The sequence below is a fragment of the Macrosteles quadrilineatus genome, unplaced genomic scaffold (genome assembly GCF_028750875.1).
Source record: "Macrosteles quadrilineatus isolate MER2022 unplaced genomic scaffold, UCM_ALF_1.0 Scaffold_7__1_contigs__length_78375512, whole genome shotgun sequence".
Classification (NCBI taxonomy): Eukaryota; Metazoa; Arthropoda; class Insecta; order Hemiptera; family Cicadellidae; genus Macrosteles; species Macrosteles quadrilineatus.
This window is the reverse complement of record NW_026542600.1, coordinates 77,361,828-77,386,913: the sequence shown is the minus strand read 5'-3', so window position 1 is coordinate 77,386,913 and position 25,086 is coordinate 77,361,828. Positions and strand designations below refer to the sequence as shown.

Sequence of the window (25,086 nt, the reverse complement as noted above, 5' to 3'; positions counted from 1 at the left end):
GTATGCTGTACAATGTTGATCAGCGAGTGCCCTTTGTAGGGGTTTTACACATCAACATTATATGTTGAATCTTTTTTTTACTATAGATTAAAACAGTTTGTTCACTGTAACATTTTATGTTAGCTTATTATAAAATCAAACTACTGTTTAGTATCATTAATGGCATGGCAAGTAACTCCAAACACAAAAAGGGTTGAAAATCATCACAAAAAATTATCTAAAAACCAACATCACATTTAAATAGAATTTTAAAATTATATGTACCAACAGATTTCCCACTCAAGAATGTTCACAAGAGGATTATGTAGTTAAGCCATGTTTGGATCAAATTAAGGTTTCAGCAAATTTTCCATATGAGGAATAAGCAGGCCCGTTTTTGACCCTCTCAGCGCCCTAGCCACAGTATGAAGTAATAGTAGCGCCCCATTGCGATATACAATGTATTGCGTATAGGCCTATAACACAATGTCCACTGACCGAGAAAGCCGGAAATTATGTTTGAGTGTTATTGAACCGGGAATTATGCGTGAATTTGGAATTTCTACCTGGAGTATTCAATTTGCCACGATCGCGCATGACAACAGTGATGTTTCCGTGACTTCGGGAGACGATACTATGTCTATTGTCTACACACTGCTGCGAGGGATGATCAGAATTTTACCGCGATCACGCAAGACAATGATCATGTCCACATGACTGCGGGTAAAATCATATTTTTGTCTCATTCACGGTAGACGATGATAATCTCCTCATGACCGCGGGATATGTTCGTATATTGCCGCGATCATGGAGGACGATCATGTCTACACGACCGCGGGAAATAGTCAGAATTTTGCCGCGATCGCGGGAGACGATTACGATGTTTACATGGGGGATTATCAGAAGTTTACCACGACCGCATGCAAATACAACCACCACCATTTTCTTGTATTTTAAAATTTGATTGGCCCCCTTAAAAAAGCCAATTGTCTCGTGCCCTAAGCACGTGCCTACGGTGCCTATTTGGCAAATCGGCCCTGGGAATAAGCTATTAATGTAGGTCTCAACGTAAGAACTAGACCCAAGACCAATATGCTTTTTCGTTTTGATATCCCCAGAGACCAAAAACACATTCCGTTCAGATACTGTTGGAACAATAACTCGAGTAAACCTAATTGTATCCGAACAAGTTTGCAAACTAGCATGACCAGACTACAGAAATAGGGTTTTATAGGGTCCCATTTTTCAACACAAAATCATAAAATTTTTCACCTTCTTTCTTAACTATTTTGTAGAGCTTAAAACAAATAATTTAGTATAGCCTATTGATCATTGTTGTATACCTAATGAGAATACGAAGAACATTTCTAAAAACTAAATTTAAATTTAAGTTTTTCTTATGGAGGTTAAATAAGCTATTGTAGTAAGCTTGTTTATGGATGAATTTTGATCAAATTTAGCTTAGTAATTAGATTTAATGCTAAGCTTTATTACATTTCAATAAAAGACATTTTTATTGCCTACCCTGTAGCATCAAACCTTGGTACTCAAATTACAATTAATGTTTTAAGGAAATATTTGAGTCAGGCAAATGGAAATTGACTTAGTCTACAGGTTTGGCTTAGAGGGGGGTATTGTGATTTATTTTCTGGATAAAAAGTGACCCTCCAAACAAAGGAATGGTAGAATAGATAAATATCATATAATTGTGTGGGGTCGGTAGTGTCACAGACTTCGGGCCCAAGGCAGCGATGTCGTGGGTTCGGATCCTGGTCACTGCTGCAAACATTTTATCATTACAGTCCACCTTCGTGTTGTACTGGCTCACCCCTTGCTTTGCTGGATACGTTCTACGCATGGGCAGTTAGCCTATGTGGATGGACAAATGCAAGGTTAAGAGAGGCCGCCAACCTCTTGAAAAAAAATGTTTACCTGTTTCTATTACGTACATCTGAATATATGAATTGATGTAAACAATACATGTTGATCAAATATTAAAAAAACATACTTACAATGTCCAGGTGCACTTGACATGCATCCATTGTTGTGAGAAGTTCACAAACGGCATCTTTGAAATCCAAGAGATCTACAAATGTGTAATAGTAAAGAGACAAAGACTTTATGATCTCACTTCGAATCTGTGTGATGGCTTGAAGCTGAAAAATAAAAAGATATTTTATGGGGTTTTATGGAAAAATCCCCACTAAAAATCACAGTTAAAAAAACACCTCGAGATACTATAGATTAGTACGCACCCACAAAATTTCATCAAAATCAGACCAAAGGTGAAGTTTATAGCTCTGTACACATCCACACACACAACCCACAAACATCACTTTGAAAGCCACTTTTTGTGTTCAGTGTGACCCAAAACGGGTATATAGGTGAACTTTTTTTTAGGGACAATCACTGTCCTTGTTTGAGAAATGAATTGAATCTGGTTTCAACTATTTGTTTTTAATTGAAAACAAGGCAAAATACACTGTTCATTGTAACTGGATATCTTATTTTGAGTAAAATAATTTTTTTTATATGTATAATAAATATAACTTCCGGAATTGTAGCGCTGGTAACACGTCCCCAGTACGGTCTTGTTCCACTTTAAAAATCTGTTTGTCCTAATTTAATGTTAAAAAATCAACTTTAGTTGCTTATTATTAATCCAAACAACGTATCCTAACGTATAAACATGAGTACTACACCATAGATAATCTGTAAACTTATATATAACGCTTTAAAACTTGGTCTCCATGTTGAGTAGGTAGCTAAACATGTTGAGTAGCGCAAGGTTCGATATTTATGTTTCTAGCCGTTATATGGCAAGTCGAGCGCCAGTTCCTTGTCAGTTGTGAAGGGGATGTCAGTGAGGTCCATTGTGCGTGTGCTCGAAATTCAGCTATGTACCGGTAAGTAATAATTTATAAAATACTTAAATAAACCTAGATGTTTTATTTTTTTATACTGTAGCAAAGGTCGCGAGAAGTAAAGGCACAATGATTAACAGTCAAATGTTGATATTGCTTCAATAAAAAATGCTGGTGGACAGGTTTGCTAGAAACCAATACTGGCATTTTAGGTTATATCTCGTATATGATAATTTTTCATCACAACTTAGCGACGGTCAAATAAACAAGTAACCGGCGCTACTTTTGTAACTGATGTTGCGGTAAGTAAGTCATACAATAAATGTAATACATCTATAAATCTTATATAACTTAGAGTTAATCATGTACAAAAATACAAAGTAAAAAATCTTATAAATTATTTTTGGAACTGTCCCAAAAAAAATTGTTTCACCCATCCACACAAAACCAAAACTAAAAAATGTTGACAAAACAATACTTTCTCCATATAAACTATGCGTATGTATGTAGAGGGAGGAAGTAAGGTGAATTGCAGCATACTGGATTTAAGATGTTAGCTACCTTAGCTCAATCCCTGAGTGCTCAATGATTTTTAATTTTTTTTTATTATCCTATGATGGCATATTTATCTTAATATTATCAGGCTTACATTGAGGCATAATAATGTCTTGAAATAATTAAAAAAAGACAACAGCTTAAACTAAAAATATACCTAAAGGACGGTGCTCTTCTAACAGAAAACCTTAGATTCTGCAAAATTTCAAGACCTGATATTGGAAGTTGCCAGATATAAACTTCTTATTATTTTCTCATACACATTACAAACACCCAGGGTGAATAAGTACTAACTAGGTTATCTCAATCAAGTATGTTACAAGTGTTATACCATTCAGCACCTACTAAGTAAAACATACAAATGGTCATTATAATGGTATATATATTAAAACGTGATTGTTATTTACAAATTACGATGTATTTTCCCGAAAGTCGTTGGAAGATATGCAAGCCCGGTTTTGACCCGGTTGCCGGATAGCTATTCGCGCTGGGTTGCGGTTCCAGGGGTTAAAATGTTTAACGAATCGAAAGTAAAGGGCGAACTAATATTCTGAACGCATGGCTCAGACAAAGAATATAAGATATAAAATCTTAAACAATGAAACCCACGCTATCATCATTGCCAAATTTGTTCTCTATATGGAAAGAAAGGTGTGCTGCAGGCAAACCACAGTTCGGGACAGAGTGCTGTGGGCAAACCACAGTTAGGATAGAATACAGGTCCGGAGGTAGGTGCAGTAGTGGTGGGGGACAGATGCGTCGATCTTGGGGAAAGGGAAGAAGCTAATCTGCTAAATACGACTATACCAACACCTACAATACAGTTAAATAAAAACATGCAAGTATTAGTAAGCATTAAACCTACACAACTTACCATACAGTTATATAAGACACGCACACACGAGTACCTAACTGCTAAAACTACAACACCTGAAATATCGTTATTCAAGACACACACGTATTAGTCACTACTAAAACTGCAGCACCTAAAATATATTTATATAAAAACACAAGCGTAGTAACCTACTTACATTTGATGCTGTGGGCGAACCACAGTTTGGGATCGACAAGTGCTGTCAGTGCCGGATTTACCACTAGGCCCATTAGGCCGCAGAGGATTGAAAAAACATTTTTATATATAAAAAAATCTTTCTTTAAAACCCTTAGTTTGCCTTGATTGCAGGTGATGATAATGATGTCTCCGTGATTGTGGACCGAGGGAGATGTTCAAGATTTCACCACGGCCGCGGGTATCGATGATGATGTCCCCGTGATTGCGGCCCGCGGGAGGTGTTCACGATTTCACTGCTGTCTCGGGTGACAGTGATGATGTCCTCAAGGTTACAAATCACGGGATATGATGACGATTTCGCCGCAGTTGCGAGTGTCAAAGATGATGCACCGTTGCAGCTCGCAGGGAATGTTTATGATTTTGCCGCGGTCACGGATACCTATGATGGTTTTGACATGATTTAGGAGAGATGCCCAAGATTTCATCCACGATCATGGGTGTCGATTATGATGTCCCCTTGATGCATAGGAGATATTCACGATTTCTTCCGCAATCGCAAGTAATTTCCACCACAGGGCGAGGGCCGCTCAAGTAATTTGGCCTAGGGCCGCAAGTACCTTAAATCAGGCACTGAGTGCTGTGGGCGGACCACAGTTCAGGATCTATTATTTGTAAGTGCTGTGGGCAAACCACAGGGAACTATCGTTAACTATAGCTAAATGGTGTGGGCGAACCACAGGGAAATGTCGCTAACTATAGCTAAATGCTGTGGGCGAATCACAGGGAAATGTCGCTAACTATAGCTAAATGGTGTGGGCGAACCACAGGGAAATGTCGCTAACTATAGCTAAATGCTGTGGGCGAATCACAGGGAACTATCGCTAACTATAACTAAATGCTGTCGGCAAACCACAGAGAACTAAAGCTAACTAAATTGAATCACACGTCTTGATGTTGCACAGTATTTACCTGTTTACTTACAGATAATTCGTAACACAAAACGTTGGATAGCTAGCTCTGATTATAGCCGTTAAGTTAATATGATTACAACAGTTAAATTGTTTCGTCCTCTGTGGGGGGATGAGAGTAACGGTAAATATCTTAGAACGTAATTATTGTTCAATAAAGTTCAATAAATGATTACAAGTAAAAGTATCAAATTATGTGAGAAACAAAATGTTAATGTATGCCTGCAATGATGAATATTAAATATACAGACAAATTAGCGCAAGCAAGATTGACCTTAAGCTGACTTTATCAGAACCTTCAATGAAACTTGAACTTGTACTAGACTTGAACGAACTGTACGACAAATGTCTAATTCAAAGCAAGGTGATGAATACCTTATACAGAAACGTGGTCCTTAGTCCTCATGAAACCGTGCGTGGTTGACAATCGTCTGTCTCATGCACACGTAGTTAACAGACAACTGCTTCCGACCGAATCCCTTTGACCGTTGTCGTGGACTCGACTGTCTCTAGGAGCTGCGGATGGGACAACAGTCGGGAATGGCGCTTGTGCACAGGTCCAGTCGGGCATGTACAGAGTACCCGGCGCTGAGCGAATGGAAGCCTCCGACTCAAACGTTAGCGGGATTTACAAATTGACATTTGTGTCACTGCATTGGAGCCAAATCGGCCCCTTACACTCAAAAAAAAATCTCATGGCAAAATTTAACATGTTACAAACTACAAAATTGTCTGGCGAACACTGAGAATGCACAAATATAGGCATAACTGAATTAGACTGGTCTAAATAAATCTATAAATGTCTACTATCTTAATTTAAATTTATTGAAATATTTTTAAAACTTACCCCTTTGGTGTCAATATTTGGAAATCTTCTGACAATATATTTTATAGATGATTCAAGTGTTTTGTCTGATAAAAAGCCAGGTTTTGATTTTGCATCCCCACAAGCCTGAAATCAACATGTTGAGAGTTAAACCAGTAACACAAGGTTTTTTTTTTTTTTTAAGGGAGAGGAGGTAAAAATGCTTTTACGCACACAGGTAGCCAGCCTGTAGTGTGAGACTCCTGAGCTTGTCAGACTACTCACTAAAAAACCCCCTCTACTCTGTTGGACACAGACCTGGGATTGTTTGTCACATTACTTCAGGTCAGGTCAACGTGTGACCTAAGCCCTCAGGGCTCGCACCGTTTCTGGCATTTAGATTCTTAATGACCTACACCGCATCCCGGTCAAGGTCGATCTTCTTGGCGTGGAGAATACCCTGGATATAATGTGACACACAGGTCCAATTGTCCTCACCCTCCGTCATAATCGGTATGACCGTGTCCACCGACAGCAGTCCTATTAATTGTTGAGCCTCCAGGCGGGGCCTTTCCCAACGCTGGCAGTGGAAAAATGTATGTTCCACGTTATCGAGAATGCCTGGGCAGTATATGCAGTCGGGTGACACGGCTAACACAAGTAACACAAAGTAGTAACACAAGGTAGTACATACATAGATAGAACAGTCAAATATAATGAGCGCTAATACTAATGATGTCTGATTTAGGCTTTTTAAGGTAGGCTAATGGAAATGGGACTGGTGTCTTTTCTGCTAGCTACTGCTTTAACCTCGGATTTATTCATATCCTATACTCTAATATGAGCAATGTTTGCTTGTATGTATGTATGTATGTATGCTTGCTTGCACGAAGATCTCGAGAACGGCTCCGACGATTTTCTTCAAATTTTGTAAATAGTTTATTTCGGGCCTAAAAACGAGTTTACTGCAGTTAGAACTGCCAACAAATATCTAATTACGTAGAAAAATTGAACTGAAAGTCACATTTTTTAAACATTAGTTCATTTTAAGTTGTTTGTTGTTGTTCCGGATCGGATTGACATTCAATAAAAGGTTAAATTACCTGTGTCCGCCGGTCGGTCCTAATAAAGCTGTATCCTATTACAGGAGATGCATTTTGGCAGAATAAATTGCCATCATCAGTCCTAATAAAAGTTCTAGATCTTCCCTATTGGGTGTGTCTTTGAAGTTTTGAAACACGTACACGAACTTTACACTTGGATACATCACGATTAAAGCATAAAAATACGCGGTAGGCCTACTTTTATTTGAGCTATTACGGACATGTAGACGTGCGTCGGTCGTGTGTCGAGTCTCGACTGGGGTCAGACATTACTTGCAGAGTTGACCTTTGTCCTGTCTCTGTCCTTTGTAGCTACAGGTATTATATTATATGTGTCCGTTAGCACGATAACTCAAGCAAAAATTATTCGATTTTGATGACATTTGGTTTGACCCTCCGAGTGTCCCTTGTTTTGGCCTTAATGTCTGCCTATTTTTTGCTCATTTGCAAGGTTTTATTAAAACGGATCTGAGAAGCTTGAAAACAATGTTAATTATACTGTTCTATATACCATTTTGTTTGGAAAATCATGGGCTTCAATATTATACATAAAACATAAGGAACATTTGTTTCAAAAAAATTTTTTAGGTAAAAAAAAATATTTTGGAAAATTTTCAAAAAAAAAAAAAATAAGTTTGCGCTCAATGAAATTGTATAAATTATAGGCCTATAAATATTTGAAAATAGCCACTTTGTTCTAAAGTTTACGAGGATTACAAATATATAATAATACTAGCTGTTGTACCCGTGCTTTGCAACGGGAAGAGGACACAAAATAGAAACATTTTAATCTGTACATCTGTTACATATAATAGTTACACATCCGCAAACCCTTTTAGAAACAAAATTCAACTTTTATAGCCTTAATAGAAACGTTTAAGTTATATGAATTTAAAATCTGGTAAGTAGTGGATACCACCATTTTGGTTTTGATTAATTTTAAATTTTGTGTAGGCTGATATGAGAAAAACTTACCAAATCTTCGAATAAAACATTGACATACATGATTTACCTTCATCTGACATATCTTTTAATTTGTTATTGACATTTTAAATTTCAATTTTGAAGTTGCAAAATTACTAATTATTAAATTGAAATGAAGATTTTTTAAAATTTTACTCTTCTTTATATTAAATCACAAATCCTTCCCATCTTCAGTTTCTTCACTCCACTCACAATTAATCATTAGCAAAACTAAGTCAGCTTTTATAAACTTTAGAAATATTGCTGTGCCTTATCAATACAGTTTTTTGAAATATTAAAGAAACTATATCTATAGGTACTATAAAAGATGTTAAGCAACTAATTTAGCATTAAAGACAGCAGAAAAAACTAATATGATTATCAAAGCATCAAGGACTAAAAAATGTAATAGCAAATACAGTATATTTCATTGCATCTCTGATTCTACTCTACAAAAATATCAACAAACAACTTAATATACAAACTCGTTCTTTTAATCAGTTTCCATTGACTTTACATTTTCACACTTACCATTAAGTAAACATAGTAACATATATTTCATTGATTTTATAAACAAAAGAACACTGTGTAGGCCTACTGCTTAGTTTTATGATATTTTCCTTGGTTTAATTTAATCAGTGGTGTGGCAAAACACAAATAATAAATGTATCAAATAAAGTAAATGTGAACTGAAAGCTATGTTAAGATAAAATAAGAGTATTTTGTATTAGCATTTGATAATTAAATATAGTTACATATATACAACAGATTTTAGAAAACAAAAATCAACGTACAATTTAGTTATTGATGATATTCTTTAGTTTAATTTAAGCATAGGTTTAGCAAAACACAATAACTTAATTTACCTACATATACAAAAAACAATGTGATGTGCAAGTTATGTTAAGTTAATCTAACACATGTTAAGCAGTTATAATTTATTTAAAGTAGCCTCCAAATTCATATAAAACATCTATACTTTGTAATTTTAATACTGTTTCCATGAAAACATATCAATAACATTATTTTCATAACTTAGACGCTTTGAAAAATCCAAAGCAGAGCCGGAGTTGATACAGCAACGGTTATAGAATTTGTTTTCTATAATCATTGACATAGTTTTAGCATAAATAATCCATGATAAAAGGTTAGATTAAAATAAACCTACCTCATAGTTATGGAAAATATTATATTTAATTTCTTTGTATCAGCTGTCTGAAGTTGTGAAAAATGCAGTTTAGCAGTTCTTCTTGTTTACATTTAAATGTCAAAGCAAATGTAAACAAACATTGTTAGTGTTCTCATCACAGCCATGGAGACCAATCAATATTTACTTTTAAAATGTTCACCTCAGAACTTTTAAAGCCAAAGGGGCAAAGCCTACGGTCAGTATCGAAATGTGAATAGTCCTATAATGGTCCTTGGTATGGTAACTATATTTTTGTATAATTTAAGCCCAGTTGGTTCAGTAGTTATTGCACCTATTAGTAATACACATACAGACACCATTAGATTTTTATATAATAGTATAGATAAGGAAGTAGATTTGCAAATAAATAACTTATGGGCAAAAAACAGATTTCAGTACATAGCGTATAGCTAAGAATGCATAGCCTAACCATAGCTACGAATCTGGTTATTAATTTACATCAATATCACTACCTAGTTCTTCAGGATCATCAACCAGCCCTTCAAAATCACTTAAATCTTCTTATAATGCACCACGTATATCACTACTTTTGATTTTTAACACTAAAACAATGATAAACGTAATAAAACACATCAGTCATCGGTCCGAGGTTAACCAAGCTGTTTACAAATACGCACGTCAGCTGTCTGGCTACAATATTTTCGGAACTAAAATGAAAAGCGCTTAGAGACAGACCTCCAGAGAAAGCTCTGAATCTGCCAAATAAAACGATACCTAACTCGATCCAGTTCAATCCGATTTTGTCAGTCATAGAGTCTTCGCCGTAAACAGTGTTTGTGAGTCGATGCATCGACACAAAACACTACACAAAGTGTGTTATGTGTCGAAGCATCGACAAATAACACTCGGAGGGTTAAACGTGTAAACCTACATTTATTCTAACGATTTTGCGAACAAGCATGATCGAACTATGGGAACGGGGATTTATGGGGGGTTTTATAGGGTAAAAATTGGTTTTTCCCATTTTCAACCCAAAAAACATAAAATTTAGGCTAGTTATTTCTTTCCAACCCATTTTGTAGCGCTTAAAAAATCAAATAATTTAGTATATTGAAGCGTTATTATGCGCCTAATGGTTACGGAGAGAATTCCAACAAAATTTAAATTCAAAATTCCCATGTTATTCTTTTGGAGAATAACTTTTAAGTAAACTGTTGTAAGTTTAGTTTGCTGGTTTATGAACATAGGTATTTTGATAAAATTTGGAATAGGACAATGGATTTATTCCTTACTAAGTTAAATTATTAACATTTAAAAAAGAGTTTTAGGTATAATCCCTGTTGCAGCAAACCTAAATAACTTACTCGTTAAATTAATTAGCCTATACTGTATTCAAATAGGGAATAAATGTGATAGCCTCAGTTATTTTTAAGGAAACATTTTAGTGTAAATTCAATCAGGCAAATGGAAATCCGCTTAGTCTGCAGGTTTGCTGTGGCGAGGGTATTTATGGGTACAGTTTCTTAACTGGGCTACACTAATATTGATTGAAACTATAGAATTGAAAATAATGATTAGTAATCAATATTTTTTAATGTAGCCTATCTAAATATAAAATAAAACTATCATAACCTAACCTAACCAACCAAACTTGCTGATGGTGAAAAAATCGCATTAAGGTTTACGAATCAAATCAATAGTTTCAATCAATATTAGCGTAAGTTATCCCAGTTAAGAAACTGTAACCATATTTATATTTAGTTTTAGTGCATTTTTGTAGTTCGCAAAGCCTATTGTAGGCTACAAACTCAATGGCCTAATAAAATCTTTGGATCTTTGATACTCCCTGGTGTGGATTAACATCCACACTAAGTTAATGAGAACTATGACTATCCGCAGTACTATCCTGATAATTAGACTAATTGATAATACCAAGGAAAAAATGTAATTTGGATACCATTATAAAGTGTAGGCCTAGGTCCCTTAGTTGCCATTAGCTGTATGGGCTATTAATTAACAGCTTTGTCTAAGGAATATGTCGGCCTAGTGGCCTAGTAGGAATAGTGACTAACAAAACTACAAGATCGCGCCACTCATCCTACATTCATACTTGGCTTAAAATACCTGCCGGTACTTTGTATGGTCACCATTTCAATAAAATGAATTTAAAAACACAGAGGATACGCGTCCGGTAACCAGACGTGGATTAGGCGTCCGGTAGTGACGTCACCGGGTTGTGGGGTCCCGGAACGCCATTACCACAACGATACGATGTTTGGTCAGCGTTGTTCGTGGTGTAGTGGATAGAGTGCTCGGCTGATATCCTACAGGTCCCTGGTTCGAATCACATCGGTAACTTTAACTTTTTGTCACAGATTTTGCTTTGAATGTAATTTCTTCATAACTGTACATCTTTTGTTAGAATTTTTGGCATTTATAATTTTATGTTATAAAGAGAATTGAACCTTCATTTGATTTTTTAATTATCAGCAAGTTTGGTTGGTTAGGTTAGGTTATGACAGTAACTGCCGGACGCCTAATCCACGTCCGGTTACCGGACGCGTATCCTCTGCAATTTAAAAAAGTATAACAGGTGGTTAGTAAATGGAATTAAATAAGCCTTTAATGAAACCAAGGGCACTCTGTTCCTTCTTTTGTTATAGTGAAAATAGGCTACTATTAGCCTACCAATGATAAAAACTAGGTCTAGGCCTATAGCATGATATTGTAACAGTAAGGAATACTAACCTTTTTAATATTGTATATCCTAGTTAACATTCCAATTCCTCTGTCATTTAGAATGGTAAGCTTTTCAGCAAGTTTTTGTTGACTTGGAATTAAAGATCTTGCCATGATGTAATAGTACTAATATTCAATATTTAAGCAAAAAAACAGCTTTCAAGAATGTATAGAGTATAATACTTGATATTATGTTATGAATCATTTGACTGATAAATGTAAACAAACTAAACTTAGTAACCCCAGACTGACTTCATAACTCATCTGGAAAATACGTGATGGTAGGTTAGTTGAAATACCAACATCAATCACAGATACGATACCAACTCAACTCAGCGATTACTAGTTTTTTTTTATTTAAAAAATCGATGAGGTTGTGACTGCTAAATTATTTAATTGTTAAAACATTTACTTCATTGAGGTTAAGATATTAAACGTTATCTAGTGTCAGAGTGTGTAGTTTGGCTGGTTAGTTAACTAGTTAACTACTAAAACTAAACTAACTTTACTTCATTACTTCATTTTTTTTATAACTATTAATCCCCTCCCAAACAGTCTTGCCAACATCAGCTGTCGAATTAGATGTACTACATATTTGAAACGTTCTAATGTAAAATAAATCTATCGTACAGGTTTAGGTATTTGTTTATTTATCTCCTGTGTATTCAATATTGTTAAAATAAGTTATAAACCAAGCCTTAAAATTAAAATACGTCTATAAAACACCCTTCGGTCAAATTTTTATTTCTAGAAAATATATAATAAGTTATTCAAATTTGGTGAATTTCTCAAATCGAATCATATTTTAAATGTATTTAAAGTAATTCTTATTGTAGCTAATCAAAAAGAGTAATTAGCATAATTTAATTCATTAGGGGTTGATTTAAGTGTAAATGTTATTCTGTTATTAGGACTATTAGGATAAAAATTCAATAAGTCAACCGGGAATTCTGTCGGTATACGTGTTTTCTGCAACGGAGGTATTTTATAAACCCCTAACTACTCGTTTGCATACAGTATTTAAGGAATCAGTATTTAAAACACACTGGTATCAACCACCATAATCCTATAGAACACTGAAAGTTACTAACAAAAACGGAAGTGTGTCGATTCAGTTGTCAATTATTAAGTAGTGGTTGTTAGATTATAGACACCATGAAATGATTAACAATTCAAATAATAGTTTATTACTGCTTTCGTTATTGTTTTTCTGGCTAATGTTAATGTCAATATAGTACAATAGTACAATTAGATCTGTATGAAGCTCAATTTAGGTAGCAGTGATATTAACTAACAATGACTTCCTGTGAAACATAACCTACAACTGGAACTGATCGATTCCATTGATCATTATTATTGTGGGTTAAAGTTGTCAATAATGATTGCACACAAACAAATAAAAAGTTTTACAAATTAGCACCATCACTTCAATAGACAGTGATACTAATTAATGCAATACCACCTCAACTATGGATTTACTATCAGATTGGACGAAGGACTTGATATTGTGGAATAAAATATGTGTAGAAGAAAAGTTGTTCATGGAGCCAGGTTTAGTACTTACCACTCCTGTTGTTGAGTTAATATTTCTCATATGTTCATATTTCAAGCAACAAAACGAGGTTCGTTGTTTATCAGTTGAGCTGTTCGACAGATTTGTTCGGCTTCAGTTCAAAGATCTATTTGAGAAAGTTTGGGATGGAAATGAAACCTCATTTCATCGAAAATGGTCTTCTGTTGAAAAAGAAGTGTGTACTAAGACGTCTTTGGCAATGTTATCATGCATTCAAATTGCTTCTAAAGTTGTTTTTCAACCGACCAGAATAAGTGCAAAAGCTATTCAAAGATACTTAGAAGCCGAAAACAAATTGATGACATTAGCTTCAATCAAAAGATCAGAAATGAGAGTGTGGAAAACGTTAAACTTTCGAGCTTTCATTCCCACTGTATATACTTACGTTAGCCTTCTTTTGGAGCAATTAAAGATTAATTTTGATTTAAATCTGGACAATATTGGTGGACGTGTGAACCTCTTCACAGATGTAGATTATCTTCATCATCAAGAGATTTTCCGTAAGCTGTCTTACTTGTGTACAGGAAGAATGGATTTGACACTGAATGAGAAAGAAACTTTCACAAAAGCTGGATGCAATTTGATGTATAGAGCCGCAGCAGTGGTTGTATTATCTATTACCTTTGCTTCCAGTGGATCAAGTGAGGAAATTTACGAAGAAGTTTCTAGTTTAACAAATATATCCTCTGATGACATTAAAGTTTTAGCAAATATCATTCACCATTTCATCGTTCTCTCTTGAATGATTTTGTGATAATACGTGATGATACGATAAAAAGATCTAAAGATTATTAATAACTGTTAAACGTTTAATTTTATTGCTAACACACAGACAAGAAAGATATTTCAATGTGTGTTTCATAAACATTTTTGGGGAATAATGATGGGTGGGCATTTTTATGATAAGTAATTGAAATTTAATAATGCCATAGTCTCTCTATTTGCTGTGTTTTAACGATAAACAAGGAAAAACGCTTCACCTCTTAAATAAGTGGACATAGTAGTCAATACTAGGTAGGCCTAAACTTAGCTCTTTATTTTAGGTAAGCTAACACTGTATGACTTATTTTAATCTATCGATCAGTAAAATTACAATGGAAAAAGACATCGTGATAGTATTAGTTCCTTATAAGTAAACTCCTATGATTCATGCGTTTTTATTATGTATAGGGCCTAATTGTTTGTAGGCAAAATGTTATTAGGCTATGTGTATTTGTTTAACATTAAAATAATTAATTAAATATTAATGCTTTGTTCAAAGTTGGATTAGAAATTTATTTCAGACCCATAACACTATGTAATTTTTATCCACACGTGTGACGTATGATGTAAGATAGGCCTATATGTAAGATAAGGTGCTTGATTACTAAATTAAATTAATTTGATCTTACTTACTTGTATACTTGTGATGATCCCACTAGTAGCTTTCCAGCCGTGGTCGTTAAAGGTGTTTCATTTTCAGGTAGGGCCTATCTTCTCTTAACCCTCCAAAAATTCTTCCAATTTGTAGTAGGCCTCTGGTGTTATAATTATGTATTTCGTGGTTGCGTTTGAAGACTTTCGGAAATTTCCATATCATCATGGCTGATTCCCATATATAAACGGAGGTAAGGGTGGGAACTTTAAGATTAATAAAAAGTGGTCTGCAATGTTCTAAAAAATGGGTTTTACATATTATTCTAATAATTCTCTTTTGTAGTAGAAAGACTCTGCTTGCTTCACTGCTGTTGCCCCAAAGTACTATGCCATAACTTAATACACTATGAAAGCAGCCATAATAAACCTTCATCAAGATAAGATGATCCACTATATTTTGTAGTCTGCGCATAAGACAGCATACTACCGCAAGTCTTGAGGTTATATGATCAATATGTATATTCCATCTAAGGTGATTGCTTGATTTGATTCCAAGATAGTTTACGTTATCATTTATTTTTAAGTTTTGATTTTTTAATTTTAAGAGAGGGCTATGGTTAGGCGCCTTCGTCTTGAAAAAATTTAAAACTGATGTTTTGTTTTTATTTAGTACTAATTTGTTGAAAACAAAACATCAGTTTTAATTTTTTTCAACCATGATCCATGATTGTCGTTTAATATGAAGTAAAAATTTATTGTAGGCCTATATTATTAAGTTTAATATATTTTACAGTAAATTTTATAGTAAATATATCTTCCATTCTCATGTTGAATGTGTTGCCAGTTTCAGAATATAAATGAACAAGGTATAGTTGAGCCCCAGGTGTGTGTTTCTGTAAATTGTGAATTTCTGTTGTATGGACTATACAGAGTTTCTAAGCAAGCCAAAGTGTAATGTGAAATGCCAAATTAAAGAAAACTATACTGTATAACATATTCTAACATCTTTTGTATCATACATAAACAACTATATGTATAATGCAGTTGTCTGCTTGTAATATTGAGTGTGGAGCAAGCATCTTAATCCAATACTTTTGATAAATATAACCACAAATTTGATTGTCCCCACTTTCCAATGAGCGTGAATCCAAAAGGAACACTTTAGGCCATATTGATGAAATATAGCCTATACTGATGAATTGCACTGGTGATTCATAGTCTGTAAAACGTAAAAGTTTAAGACTTAGGTTGCAAGCTCCAGCTAGAGTAGGCCTATATGTGGCTGAAGAGTAAGCTAAAAGGGTTAAGAAATTATTTGGAAGCACTCACATGTACAATAGGCAGACATCTTCTTGAGTGTGGCAGATTGCATGAAAATATTATAATAATTTATATGATTCTTACCGTCTTCGCAATCAGGGGTGATATTCCACTACCGCCGTTTCGGAGATAAATCCATCGTCAGGTGCGTAGTGGTACACTAAACTATAGTCCTGTCACATTTAATAAGAAAAGTCTTCATTTGCATTGCGTCAGGGTAGAATAAATACTACACATATCGAAACAGGACGTACATACGAATACACGAAAACATTTAGAGCGCGTGCACGGCTTGAAAATGGTCGGTCGTCAGTTTTCAAGCCGTGCACACGCTCTAAATGTATTTGTGTTTTCGTATGTCCGTCCTTTTTCCATATGTGTAATCGAATATTACATAATAATATTAATCAGGGGTTGAATAAATATTACACATATCGAAGCAGGACGGACATACGAAAACACAAATACATTTAGAGCGTGTGCACGGCTTGAAAACTGACTTCCGACCATTTTCAAGCCGTGCACGCGCTCTAAGTGTTTTTGTATGTACGTCCTGTTTCGATATGTGAAATATTGCGTATCTTCTGGTAGCAATACATCCTCAGTGTTTCTTACGTCGAGATCCTCGTCGTTTGAGAAGATCAAGTTGTGGCTAACTCCCCTATGGTTTAAGACTCTGTTCACCTGAGAGAGTTCATATGACAAAATTTTCCTTGACGTAGCATGAAGATAACGTTATCCTTTGAGGATCTGGGTCAGTGCAGATGGTATCTGGGAGGTTGAAGTCACCAATAACAAAAATAAAGGTTAGATCTTTGGTTAAACTCATGATCTCATCAACGGTATCACATAATGCGGAGTACATGGAAGCCTAGACTGTCCAGGGAGTAAACCATGAAATACGGTCACAGACTGCAATTAGTACCCCACTGCCGGCTGCTTGATTGGTTGCTTGTGGAGTAAACCAGGTACAGGTATGTTGGAGCACAGACAATAGACTATTACTAATTTAAATATGTACTGGTAGAAGTAAAATGCTAACCTGACCAGCTTAGCCCTATTTTACCTAATTTTACAACTAAAAATCGAGGTATTTAAGTTATTTTTTATTCAATCTTTTTTTAACTTGGTGTCGTTAGTAGGGAATTTTAAATGCTAATTTTAAGTTTACCTGACATTTTCATGCCGACTATAGCTGAAATTAATTTTCGTTTAATTTAATTGTAATGAATCTAATTTTATTCATAAATTTTTGTAATTGAATAGTTTGAAATGCTATGTTGTGATGGAAATAAATAAAAAAATACATCAAATACTTTAATATTGATGGTTTAATCCACTACCAAAACTAGTCTCGATTGATGTAAAGTTGATAAAACGCTTACAAAGCCCCTATACCCTTATTTAATACTCCTAAAATAATAGTATTTAAAACCAAAATGTTTACTATGGTGTTGTTATTAAAATTATGTAAAAAAGAAGATGTAAAAAATCTATTTACCTTTTGAAAATTTATAGAAACTAGCAAGTTTGATATGATATCTATTGTTTCATTAACAGTCTACGTACACTTTGGGATAAGGCTGGTAAGCATATTTACATTTTACTTTAATAGATTTTCAAAATATCCACCATTAGTTTAAATGCACAAACTCTCTTCCTTAGCTCTCTCACACAAGCTCTCAAGTTTACTTCTTCCTGAAGACGATTGGCTGCTGTTACAATCCCCTGTCATAACTCTTCGACATTGTGTACAAGGGAACGGTAGACTTCCGCTTTGAGAAATCCGAAATCCCCAGACATATAAATCTATAGACGTAAGGTCTGGGGATCGCGCCAAGAAACCGTCCCTCCCCTTCCAATCAAGTACTGATCATGATATCAGGAGTATCAACATACTCTTGATTGGTAAAAGGTTCCAGTATCAATGTGAAAAACTCTTAATTAACTTGGAATCACAAAATTAAAACTACAAATTACTCAACAATCAATAGCTGAGTTCAAATAGCTGAGTTCTAGCTATAGATGACAAATCAATAACAGCTGACTTAAATCAAGTACAAGGAAGAACTAATTATACAGTAGGCCTAATTAAAAATCAAACAAAAACATCTTTGGAAATGCAAAATAACTTGAGTTTATAAATTTTATGAATTAAGTTAATTATAATAAACTAGGTGAAACCCGTCGAAATCAACGGTTACTTTCAAGGCTTACACTAATTCATTTATCTGTGATAAATAGAGTGAAATTATACAAATTTTGAGCATTTAGCATTGTTTAAGTAATAAGTGTAAAAAAATAATGACTATTGGCACTATTGCGTTAGTTACAAAATATGGTTGATCATAGGAGTTATTATTACAATGTTAACTGGTTTCTCTTCTTTTGGAAGAACCTTTTAAATAGTATTAAAATCATATTGATCGATCTTTAGTGGTAAACACTTCTGTGATTTCTTCAGCGTAATGCAGATTAAATCCATGCTTTATTTGAGAAAAAATATGTTTGTCGAGAAGGCACGTTCTTACTTCAAAGGGAGGTCCACCTTTAAGCTGTGTAAGTTTGATTTTTTCCTTTGTCACGTCGGTCATCATACCGTATTACAATGCAAATGAATATAACCCTCTAGCATAGTTTTGAGAAATTAATTGGTCGTGGGGTTACTGTAAAAGATGAAATTACTTGACATGCGGATATCAGTTAGCTCATCAGTCTTATCAATTACATAAAGTTAAAGTTGTCAATATAATCTCTATCTCTATGTTAGTCTACATAGTTAGCAACGTTTACATGCATTATTGTTAATCAACGTATCTTATATAGGATGATAAGATCTATTTTAAAAGGAGCATAACCTTTCTGTCATGACAGTAGCAGCTTAAATAGTAATTACTCTTTGTGCCATTTTTTTTACACTCGAAGTGTGTTATGTTATTTAAAAAAATCTCACGTGCAAGTGGGCCACGGTGCGAAATAGGCCACTGCAAATCATCTGTCAAGATAGGTACTATTTTAGGCAGGGTTTCTGTGTTTGGATGTTATTAGACACGATAAAAGCACAATGAACTTCTTCTGCAGATGAATAATCTGTTGGTTAAGAGAAAGCCAAATAATAAAGCCTAAATATAAAGCCAAATTATAAATGTCACAATCCAAGCGCATTACAATGGCTCTCGCCTGAACTTTTTTGTAGTATTGAGTTTGATCTGTCTTGAATAATATAATAAAATATAGGCAAAAGTGGTCAAAAAGGTAGACACCAACCCGTACAATAGGAATAGATATAAGACAATTTAATAAGAAATAATCTTAAGAGTTTCTGTGATATTAAGATTTTTCCACTAATTTCTTAATGGCACGTTATATTGCAAAACATGACATGATGCAGAAGAAAATAAATTTTAAAATCAGAATATAACATTGCAAAAATACTTCTTTTTGACAAATTTAGCAACTCCCTATGTGTGTTGTTTTAAATACAATTTAAATACTAACAGCTGTTTCATTAAAATGTAGTGAAAAATTATCCATATGACAATAATGTAAACAAATCTGGGAAGGGAACCCTAGAGGTTTCTGGGGCAGAGTCCTAAGGGAATTTACTTCGTTTTTCTTTTGATGGCTCATCTACAGACCGAGATCTTTCTTTGGACACCTCTACCAAGATTCTACGCCCAGCCGTTCTGTAAAATTAGTGGAGACAAAGTTTCCAATTAAATATTTTAATTCCCCATGTTAATCTTATGGGATAAAACCCAACTTTGATGGAATATCCTGCCCAAACTAATAAAGATTTCAAAAAATGAAAAAAAAAACTTTGCAAAACTGCAGATCAGGGCCATTTTTTGACACTTCAATCATCAAAATAGGTCCAAAAATGAGGGAGGAGTTCTGTTAACAAAAATCGGCTTAGCGTATTATATATATAGACTAGGTGAAACCCGTCGAAATCGACGGTTACTTTCAAGGCTTACGCTAATTCATCTACTGCGATAAATTGAGTGAAATTATACATATTTTGAGCATTTAGCATTGTTTAAAGAGTAATAAAGTGTAAAAACAATAATGATATTAATTGCACTAGTTACCAAAAATGGTTGACCATTCAATGAATAAAATATTTCCCATACCGTACGTCATCGGAGTTATTATTAGTATGTTATCTGGTACCTCTTCCTTTGGAAGAACCTTTAAATAGTATTATTAGTATTAAAATCGTATTGGTGGATCTTTTGTAGTTAAACACTTATGTGATTTCATCAGTGTAATGCAGATTAATCTATGATTTTATTTGAAAAAAATATGTGTTTGAGGTTGTTGGGAAGACATGTTCTAACTTCAAAGGGAGGTATATCCGTTACAGTGTAAGTTTGATTATTTTTCCTTCATCACGTCGCCTCAGTTCATATCATACTTCTGTGTCAATGAATAACCCTCTAGCACAGTTTTGAGAAATTGGTTGTGGGGTTACTGTTAAAACTGGAATTCCTTGACACGGGGGGTGTCATTTAGTTGTATCAGCCTTACCACAATTACATAAAGTTGTCAATATAATCTCTCTACGAAATGTTAGGTGTCGTGGAATATACTTGAAGTGAAGTTTGCTTTTATTCTTGAACTGTTAGGGGTCTCGTCGTTTATATGGTCGTGCGACTTCATTGGCAACAAATAATGCAAATGACATAGCAATGTAGCATTTCCAAAAAGCAAAAAATATTGTAAATTGGCTATTACGTAAAAATTGACGTTTACATGCATTGTTAAACACTGTATCCTATAAAGGATGATGTGATCTAGTTTAAAAGGAATATGGTCTTTCTGTAATGACAGTAGCTGCTTGTATAGTATTTACTCATTGGGCCATTTTTTACAGCCAAAATGTGTTATTTTCAATAATGTTACCAACCCAGTGGGCCACGGTCCGTAATATAGGTCACTGCAAATAATTTGTCAAGATATGTACCATTTTAGGCAAGGTTCCTGTGTTTGGATGCTATTAGACACGGTAAGAGAGGTCCGTGAATTTTGCGTACCCATATTAGCGTATCCACTTTTGTTCATACCAATCGTTAGTTCATAGTTAGTTCTCGATAGTTCTCCAATATTCTCGTTAATTCTCAAAAATAAAAATGTTACGAGGCATACAAAGTGGGTACGCTAACTTCACAATTATAGAATTTCCAGCGGGCACCGTTTTCTGACTGAAAATCCTTATATCCATATACCAATCGTTTGTTTTTTGTTAGTTCTCGATAGTTCCCAAATTCTTTCGTTAGTTCTCAAAAAATAAAAAAGTTATAGCCGATAATAAGTGGGCTAACTTCAAAATTATAGAATTTCCAGCGGGCACGGTTTTTTGACTATAAATGCTTATATCTATATACAAATCGTTAGTTCTTCGTTAGTTCTCGATAGTTCTCCAATATTTACGTTAGTTCTCAAAAATAAAAAAAGTTACGAGGTATACAAAGTGGGTACGCTAACTTCAACTATACAATTTCCAGCGGGCACAGTTTTCTGACTATAAATTCTTATATCTATATACCAATCGTTAGTTCTTCGTTAGTTCTCGATAGTTCTCCAATATTTTCGTTAGTTCTCAAAAATAAAAAAGTTACGAGGCATACAAAGTGGGTAAGCTAACTTCACAATTATAGAATTTCCAGCGGACACAGTTTTCTGAATAAAAATGCTTATATCTATATATCAATTGTTAGTTCTTCATTAGTTCTCAATAGTTCTCTAATATTGATGTTAGATCTCTAAAAAACAAAAAGGTTATAAGGAATACAAACTGGGTACTCTAACTTCACAATTATAGAATTTCCAGTGGACACAGTTTTCTGACTATAAATGCCTATATCTATATAATAGTCGTTAGTTTAGAAGTCACGGATAACCTCGTTAGGGGTGAGGTAGACACTGTAGTAGGTCACGTCCTTCGACTGAACCCAACAAAAATCAACGGCCCTTTCCATGACCCCTCACTTGCATTTGAGCTGTATTACGCACCCAGAAAGCAGCAGTATCAAGACTATCGGGGAACCGAAACGGTGGGACCCTATTCCGGTACTGGTACTGTTCGCTGACTAAGAGCGTGTCGACACCTTGTTCAAGTGCAAGCTGACTGAGAAGCGTGTCAGCTGTCCTGGATCGCCCAAGATTGCATTAAAGTATTCTTATTTTCGTGGGTGAGCTTTTGCTTGCTGGAGCGCAGTTTTAAAAGCACTGCACTGCCCAGACCCAGCTATATGTTTTGTCCGCGAGCCCATATCCTTACAAAGAAAGGAAGACTTGACTTGGCAGTCCCTACGAGCGTGACCCACTCCTCCGCACCGGAGGCAGTACCTGCCTCGGTCGGGCCCTTTGCAGTTTCCGCTGCTGGCTTCAATTTTTGGTTTTGTCAAAACCTAAGAACAGTCGATCTTCATTTTTCAGGCAAGTTCAGGGACTTCTTCCTTTAGGGCCTCAACTACCACTTTGTTTACAGCTTTCTGGGTCCGAAAGCTGTCCAGCATAGCTTTTAATTGTCTCCTCCATGTATCGAAGCCGAGTTTCGATGCTACTCTCTGCGTCAAGATATTCCTGACGCAGAAGCACCATCCCTGAACTCACCGACTACAACTTTGGTGTAAGGGGTTCCTCCGAAGCCCTTCACCAGAATTAAATGCTGGCACCGGTAGGGGGGAGACAGACGCTCCCTTTACCAGCCAAGGTGCCAACAATATATTTTGCACCGTCAAAGGGGTTGACCTATAGAAACACGCACGGGGCCCAGCCTCCGTTTGCCTAATACCGAGAATTCTGACGTACTGGGGATCGCCCGTGGCAGTGCAGAGCCCAATCTCTGCACCCATGCCGCACGCCCTGACTAGGGCCCGAAGCGGCTGGTTCCTGACGACTCACACCAGAGAGGTCCCATCGGCAGTGTAAAGCACAAAACAGCCTTTTTGCACAGAAAGGGCACTCCCAAGGCTCAATAGTGCGCGCCGGTTGAAAAAGAAGAAAGAAAACACCCGAAACGGGGTAAAAAAAGAAGAGTAAAAGGAAAGATGAAAGGTTTCGATGCCCGAGCCAAAGGTAAGAAGCAAATTTGGCCTCAGAGAAAGTTGGGAGCATAAAGAGAAGGATCTCCCACCCCTTGTTAGTCGCCTTTTACGACAAGCCGAGGGAGGTTGTGGTCCTATTCTAATCCGGATGAGGCACCGCACGGATATTGACCCTATCAAGCAACTGTAAATTTCAAGCTTTGGATGTGCAGAGAAAGTTGGAAGCATTCGACCTGAACAAAAGGGGCCGTCCCAGATGACATCCAGCCTGCTGTACTGAAGTATTGCGCCCCTGTTCTCGCACCCAAACTCCAAATTTTATTTGTAAAACTACTCACAGAGGCAACGTTCCTATTTTTAAATCTGGTTGCAAAATTCATTTCATGAACTATAGACCAATTGCCATTCCTTCCGCCCTGTTCAACAATTTTTAAAGTCTTAAACTTGACTGTTTTGAGCTTTCAACTTGGCAAATATATCGCTCCAGAACAAACATGGCTTCATCCAGGGTCACCCCTCTTGCACAAACCTCCTAGTTTTCCAAAATACAACCATGTCAGCGTTTACTCAGCACTGAGCATTCCCAAGTAGATTGTGTCCATCTGGAGTTCAGCAAAGCCTTCGACTGAATATAACATCGTATATGTTGATTGTTAAACTTGAGGGCTATGGCACCTGGGGCCTGCCACTTTCCTTGGTGAAAAGTTACTTCACGGACCACATCCCCATTGTTATAGATGTGATGGAGAGCCTCGTCCCTTCTTTGCCAATTCTCAGACCACTGCTGTTCCGTTCATCAACGACATCTTCCCAGAAAGTTTCTCTTATTTGCTGATGACATTAAGATGTTCAACAAAGTAGCCTCGACACTTAGAAAATTCTAACATTCGATCTCAACATCAGCAAATGGTGCATGGAGTTATCAGCCCACAAATTATACCCTTAACCACGGAATCTCCAGATACTGCTGAGATTTAGCGAAGATGTCTGCCCACGCCCATACCTAGACTTCTTTGAGCCATCACCAGCATATTTCAAGCGTATTGTCCAGAGGCTGCTCTTCTGACACCTTGCCGCTCTCTCGTGCTGGATGTTCGGTTACTTGTTGGTGCCTTCAAAAAGCCACACGCTCGATGGTGGGTAGTGCCATTGATAAAACATAGTCCCTTAGGTAGTGCCATGTCGTCTGCCCTCTGCCGTGTCCCGTGGTGGGATTTGCGGTTTTGTGGTTCATGGTGGCTTGGTCTTGGTGGCGCTTTTAAGGGGCCACGCATGACGCTGGAAATGTTGTTATTGCGTGTTGGCATTTTACAAAAATATTTTTTCGAAATCCATACTGTTTTTGTTTTCATATGTAACGTTGGCTTTCGTCATATTTCATCAAGGTTACCTTTGACATAGTTTGTTGTTTATAGTCAAATTTTATTGTAGTTTAATCTATTTACATTGTTGTTCTAGGCTATATCTGTTGTCAATTATTGTAGGTAGTCAAGTATTGAGTTGTTGTTCACACTGTTGTTAATTTATATTGTCGTTATTATATAGTGTTATCAATTTACATTGCTCTAATTTATAATGTCACTTCACAATATGCAAAGCACTATCATTGTATTGTAGTGTCATCATAAAGTCAGCTTCTTACGCATA

At 35.7% G+C, this 25,086-nt stretch overlaps 1 protein-coding gene across 1 annotated transcript in view; it reads right to left on the bottom strand.

Moving 5' to 3' along the window:
- Positions 1–12,612, bottom strand: part of LOC128998062 (membrane-associated protein Hem-like) — a 45,292-nt gene extending 32,680 nt beyond the window's left edge. The window contains exons 1-3 of the mRNA XM_054424030.1: positions 12,148–12,612; positions 6,226–6,330; positions 1,992–2,135 (exon numbers count right to left, since the gene is read on the bottom strand). Coding sequence (XP_054280005.1) covers positions 1,992–2,135; positions 6,226–6,330; positions 12,148–12,252 — 354 coding nt within the window. The 5' untranslated portion in view covers positions 12,253–12,612. The remainder of the gene's footprint in view (positions 1–1,991; positions 2,136–6,225; positions 6,331–12,147) is intronic.
- Between the last annotated feature and the right edge of the window lie 12,474 nt (positions 12,613–25,086).